The sequence below is a fragment of the Alexandromys fortis genome, unplaced genomic scaffold (assembly GCF_014885135.2).
Source record: "Alexandromys fortis isolate MF-2015 unplaced genomic scaffold, M_Fortis_MF-2015_v1.1 scaffold_21, whole genome shotgun sequence".
NCBI classification, from domain to species: domain Eukaryota; kingdom Metazoa; phylum Chordata; class Mammalia; order Rodentia; family Cricetidae; genus Alexandromys; species Alexandromys fortis.
In genome coordinates, this window is record NW_026067905.1 from 11,596,047 (window position 1) to 11,602,046 (window position 6,000).

General features: G+C 43.7%; 1 protein-coding gene across 8 annotated transcripts in view; it reads right to left on the reverse strand.

The window, feature by feature from the left end:
* The window catches only part of Sec16b (SEC16 homolog B, endoplasmic reticulum export factor), a 62,218-nt gene that overhangs the window by 21,362 nt on the left and 34,856 nt on the right, over positions 1 to 6,000 (reverse strand). For all 8 annotated transcript variants that reach the window (XM_050135316.1, XM_050135309.1, XM_050135308.1 and 5 more), the window contains one exon: positions 3,682 to 3,763. In XM_050135316.1, the coding sequence (XP_049991273.1) occupies positions 3,682 to 3,763 (82 nt within the window). The remainder of the gene's footprint in view (positions 1 to 3,681; positions 3,764 to 6,000) is intronic.

The following is a 6,000-nucleotide window of genomic DNA, read 5'->3' on the forward strand; positions in this document are numbered from 1 at the left end:
TTTGGTCCATTTGGGGTTAGTTTTTGTACAAGGTAATAGACACTGGTCTAACTTTGCTCTTCTGCATGTGGACAGCCAGTTTTCCTAGAACCATTTGTTAAAGATGATTTCTTTCCTCCAGCTGATGTTTGTGGCATTTGTGCCACATATTGACTATGGTTATAGGTATTGGGGGAGGGGGAGGGAAATGGGAGGCAGTGGCGTGGAGGAGGCAGAAATCTTTAATAAATAAATAATAAATTATAAATAAATAAATAAATAAATAAATAAATAAATAAGATCTAGGGTGGCAATCCCTCCAACATTGTTCCCTTTGCTTAGATTGTTTTGGCCACCCAGGGTTTTTATGGTTCCATATGAATCTGCTTTCTATTTTTACAAAGAACGAGGTAGAGATTTTAATGAGTATTGAATATGTAAAAGTTTTGGTATATTGGTCATTTTCACAATATTAGTTCTATTGATCCATGAACATGGAATGTATTCCCATTTTTAAAGTTCTTATCTCTTTCTTCAGAGGTTTAAAGTTTTTTTATAGAGCTTCTTTACCTCCTTTATCAGATTTATTCCTAGATATTTTATTTTCTTTGAGGCTGTCATGAATGGAAACGTGTCAATGATCTCTTTCCCTGAATGCTTGTTGGTGGTGTATAGAAAAGCTATTGATTCATGCAAGTTGATCCTCTATCCTGCCACATGCCGAACTTGCAGTTTCTAGAAGCTTTCTGCTAGAATTGTTGGGATCTCCTGGGTATAATATCATGTCATCTGCAAATATGCATAGGTTCTCTCCATACAGAATGGCATTGGCTGTGGGTTTCCCACATGTATCTTTTATTGTACTGAGAAATGTTCTCTCTAGTCCTACTCTCCGGAACTTTTATCATGAAGGCATGGAGTTTGCCAAAAGCTTTTTCTGCATCAATTGAGATTTTTGCCTTTAAGCTCATTTGTGCAGTTTATTACACTAATTGACTTGCATACATTGAACCTCACCCTAGGCCACCCTCCTTGAAGAAGAACTTCAGGGGAGAAAGAATCAATGAAGAAGCAACATAATGTGATAAATTCTGCACCATCCCTGGATGCGGCCCAAGTCCTGACTCATACAGTATGAGCTTGAGCAAGTCTTTAATTTCACTGAACCTTTGTCTTCCTCGTCTCTAGAATGGAGACCATCATTTCTACCTAACAGGACTCTTGGTGACAATAAAACAGACAGTTATATAAAGCCCATGACACAGTGTTGCACACTTGGTGCATGTGTACACTTACAAACACACACACACACACACACACACACACACACACATGCAGTAGAGGAAAGAGGTAATGTACAAACCAGTCTAAACCAATCCTGTTACATAGACAGAGAAGAGAATTGACAGTAATTGCTAACACTTAGAGTGCAGAACTATTTGTAGTTATTTTGGGTTTATAGTCATAAAAGGGAATAAATGATGTTTATTCCATGTGACACTTGTTCCCTACCTATTTCAACAGCACAGCATAAATGTATATCATGTATATCATAACGGTGGTCATGAGAAGTCATAGTAATATTAGTTTTAATTTACAACAACGGCTTAGACCATGAACCACACCCTGGGCACAACAATTGCATAGCTCAGGGACATTGCTACTCTCACTTAAACATATAAGCCAGGCCTCTTCTTGCTGGATCTGCAAGAACGTAACAGAAAAAGAAAGAAAAACTTTCTACAAAAAGAAAATAATCTTGGAAGCCATCCTCCTCCCTGGTTTAGAGCAAGGAGTGGGGAGTAGTATAAAGCTGATTAGGGTGGGGGAGAATTCATTAATTTCCTTAATGGGATAAACATGCAAGCATGGTGGCTGCCAGCCTCAGCCATTCTTGTTCCTTTAAAGTCACAATAACTGCTTGGCCATCAAAATCTCCACAAAGTGAAAAACAGTGATATTAAATAGCAGTCAAGTTTGCCTAGAAGTAGTGAGAAAAGTCAAGCTTATGCCTGCAATGAAACCCACATCAGTACATCCAGTAGACATGCCTCTCCCATGATGCCACCCATGTAGCAGAAAGGTAGCTTTGTATTCGATGTAAGGGGCTAGGAAGTTCTCATACTCTAAGATGGAATACAGCAACGGCACATCATTGTGGAGCCTTAGTTCCCTTATCTAAGAGCAGGAAAAATTAGCTAACTCTCCCTCCTCGCTGAGGCCCAATAGACCACAGGCTAATTATATCACTTTCTCCATTAGGTGCTTCCTGACACGGTGCAATTTCATTGCAGTGCTGAAGCTTCCATTTAGCTGAATTGTGAAGCTTACCCTATATTCCAAAATAGCCCATTGGTTTAAAGGTGGAGGACAGAAGGCATCATTTCTCTTTACTGTGCTTTTCTTAGAATTATCCACAGCAAAAAGAATGTCAAAAAAGAAAGAGAAAGAGAGGGGGGGAGGTTAAATTCATTTTCATGAAAACCCGTTGCTAGCCAAAACTCAAGCTTCAAATATAAGATATGACTGCCAAAGTGATGGAGATGGAATGGCAAAGCATTGGGCAGGATCAGAAGTGATGGACTAATACTTCCATGCAGCGAGAACATAAAGGAGCCCAGGAAAGAGATAGTACCTAACAGGAAGTCCTCAGGCAAGGAATGGGGAAAATGTTAAAGAAACAAAGACAAAAATGTTAGAACAAAAGAGCAAGAGACACTGGGGGAAACAGTGAAGGACAGAGGCAAGAAAAGAGAAGAAGGAAAGACAGGGTAGGCAAAGGAAGGATGGAGGAGGGAGACAAAAAATGTTTTTAATTTGAGAAAAAAAGTAAAAGTCGAGTACGGTGGCACATGTTTGGAAGCCTAACACTGGGGAGACGGTGACAGGAAGATCAGGAGTTCAAGATTATCCTAAGTCACACACGGAGTTCAAAGTCAGCATGGGTCTCAGAAAGGAGATAAGTATATCTCTATAACTCATATATTTACATACAGTTTATACATGTGAAATAGACATGGAATTCCTGGAAATGAAACCAAAATAAATATTGAAAGATATAATCCAAGAAGATGTTCCTGAATTTTAAGGCATGGGTGTTTATAAATAAACAATAGATATATGGTATTGCCAGGGAGATTTAAAAAAAAAAAAAAGGCCCAGACAGTCAATGCCAAGATACATGCTGGTAAAGTTAGTGGATCAGAAAAGAACACATTGGCTCAAAAAGATCGATCTGCTATAGTGGAGACGGTCTCAAGCAGACCTCCACCTTCTTGGTCACATTCAACTCCAAAAGCACAAAGTCCAACATGTCCAGTTCTGGAGGATCGCTGTGCAAAACAACAGCTCTTGCACAATCAGGCACTGTGGCAAAGGTAAGGTCTTTGGAACCAGGTAAACCTGAGCCAGTCATGACCCCATTCCTCACTACCTCCATAACTGAACCATTTTTACACCTCGGTACTTCTGTTTCTGTGCCTGCAAAAGTAGGAATAATGACTCCTATCTCCATGAAAGAAACCAGCTGCTATGTATCAGATTGTCTATGGGTCAAGCACGCTGTAGATAATTAATAAACTATCATCCAGGCATCATCTGGAAAGGTAGTGAGTGCTACATTCCCAGGTAGGCCTCAACAGCCCACTCCCAACCCTTAGGACTCTGGGGCATAGAAAGAAGCCTGTCACAGAGAGTACCAACCGTGGCTGCTTGTGGAATCCTTCCCGACATGAGCTGGAAGAGGGTCTGCAGGGGGTCGTTAAGTGCCAGCGTGCTGGTGAAGCTGTGAGAAGAGAGGAGAGTCAGCGGGGAGTCAAGCCCAAGGGGAACCCGTCACCAGTACGCAGGCCTGAATATTCCACTTGACAGGCGCTTCCGTTTTGGAAGCAGGCTTCTCTCTGCCCTGCTGTGCCTTGTGGCCTTTTACAGACGATCAACCACATCTTTACCACATCACACTCCCCCAAGTAGACTTCATTTCTCCAGGATACTTTTTTGGATTTTTTTCCCTAATGCCCTGATTCTTGAGTAGGCACTTCTAAATGCCTTCTGTCAGTGAGTTGACCTGCCACATCCCTAGGTCATCTGGGTAGCCCCGCAGAGAACATGGAAGCTCTTCTCCATCGGCCCCTCCTTCCCAGGGACCCTCGGTTCCTCCTCACCAAACCCATCCCACTAAGCATCATTTTTCCGGCTCATCTCAAGCCTGGGTCTGTAGAGCTTTGACTCACAAGCACTAAATAGCCATTTTCAATAACCAAAGAGGCGTAGAAGAGGGACCAGAAATGAGCCTGCTGATGACAAACTGAGGGATGTGCTTAACAAGGATATAATAAGCTCTACAGCTGATTTGAGATTTAAGCACACTCAGTAAGAGATATTTTTCACAATTCACTGGGCCCCATCAAAAATCAATGGCCCAAGGCAAAACTCTGTAGCAGAGATGTATGCTTTGACGCGGGGATATGGGATGTTCATTTCCAAAACCCAAAGGGAAAATCGTCCCTCAGATCACCATCTTTTGCTTAATAGCGCCCTTGCCATGGGAGCCCGGCACACTCGGCATTCCAGACAGCAGCATGCCCCCACTCTAGCCTAGGGCCATAATGGAGAGAGGGTGGTATCGCTTGTGCCTGGGAAGATGGAGTTAAGGTAATAAGGAGTCTCGCTGAGACCATCATGAAGAACAAACCACCAGGCAGTGTGGCCTCCAACAGGAACATAGAACTTAAAGCAGAGGGTATGGTCAGCCAACTCTCTACCCAACAGCATTTACGGCCAAGTCAGCCTAGGTTCAGAGGGTTGTCTCCACAGCCTCAGCCAGCTCTAGAAGGTAAACTGCACACAGGCCATCTTTATCAGACTCTGACCCAAACCTGTTCCTACAGGAGGCCTCCCCCTCACTCCTGCCACCCATGATATGCAGGAGTGTGGCAGACTCACATAGAAACTCCCCTACAATGTCCACCTAGACCCAGCACCTCCTCTACACTGACTCCCCACTGCTACATGTCCCCCCAGTTACCACAGGCTGTGTGCTGTGCTCCTGTCCCTCCCTCACATTGGCTTGGTCGTTCTCCAGGTCTATCATGGCACCTGGTTCCCTGTCAGCTGTGATTCCTTACCAAGTACGCCTCTTCTCTCAATAGTCCCCGCCCAATTAATGCCTATCCTACCATGGCTCATATACATGCCATACCAGCTCCTATCCTACCAGCTCCTCAGAAGCCACAGCCTCGGTGCAAGACCAAACCCTGGACTCTTTCTTAAATCATAATCCCCTTGCCTCCAGGCTCCATCGGCTACACTTAAGTGATCCCCCACCCTTCCTTTCCTAATGAAACTGTCTAAAGCAGCCCCTCCCACAGAGGACTACAGTGTAGAATATTCAGAATTCCCAGAAATTCTAGTGCCTGAGGAATTTTGCCAAAAATGTTTCATTCCATTTAAACAGGTTTGAAGAATGCTTCTTTGCCTAAGTTATAAGAATCTATGGCCAGTGAAATTGCTTAGTAGGTAAAGCTACTCTCTGCCAAGCTTGATGACCTAAGTTTGGATGCCCTGGATCTACATGATGGAAGAAGAGAATTAACTCCCACAAATATTTTTTTTGGCCTCCACACATAGTCTGTGGCACAGGCACACACACACACACACACACACACACACACACACGTGCGCAGAGAGACATGCATAATAAATAAATAAATGTTTAAAAATGAAGAATCTTGAGAACTGAGCATGAAGGTAGTATGCTTATAATCTCGGTACTTGGGAGGCTGGGGACAAGGAGAATGAGCAGGAAGAAGAGAGGGAAGCAGAGGGAGAGGAAGAGAGGGAAGGGAAGAGGAAAGGAGGGGAGAGGGTAGGAAGAAAGGAGAGGGGGAGGGGATGGGAAAGAGAGAGAAGGGGGAGGAGAGAAGATGGGAGGAATGGAGATGAGAGAAGAGAGTAGGGAAGGGGAATAGAGGGAAAGGGAGGAGAGGGGAAAGGAGGGGAGGGAGGAGAGGAGAGGAGAGA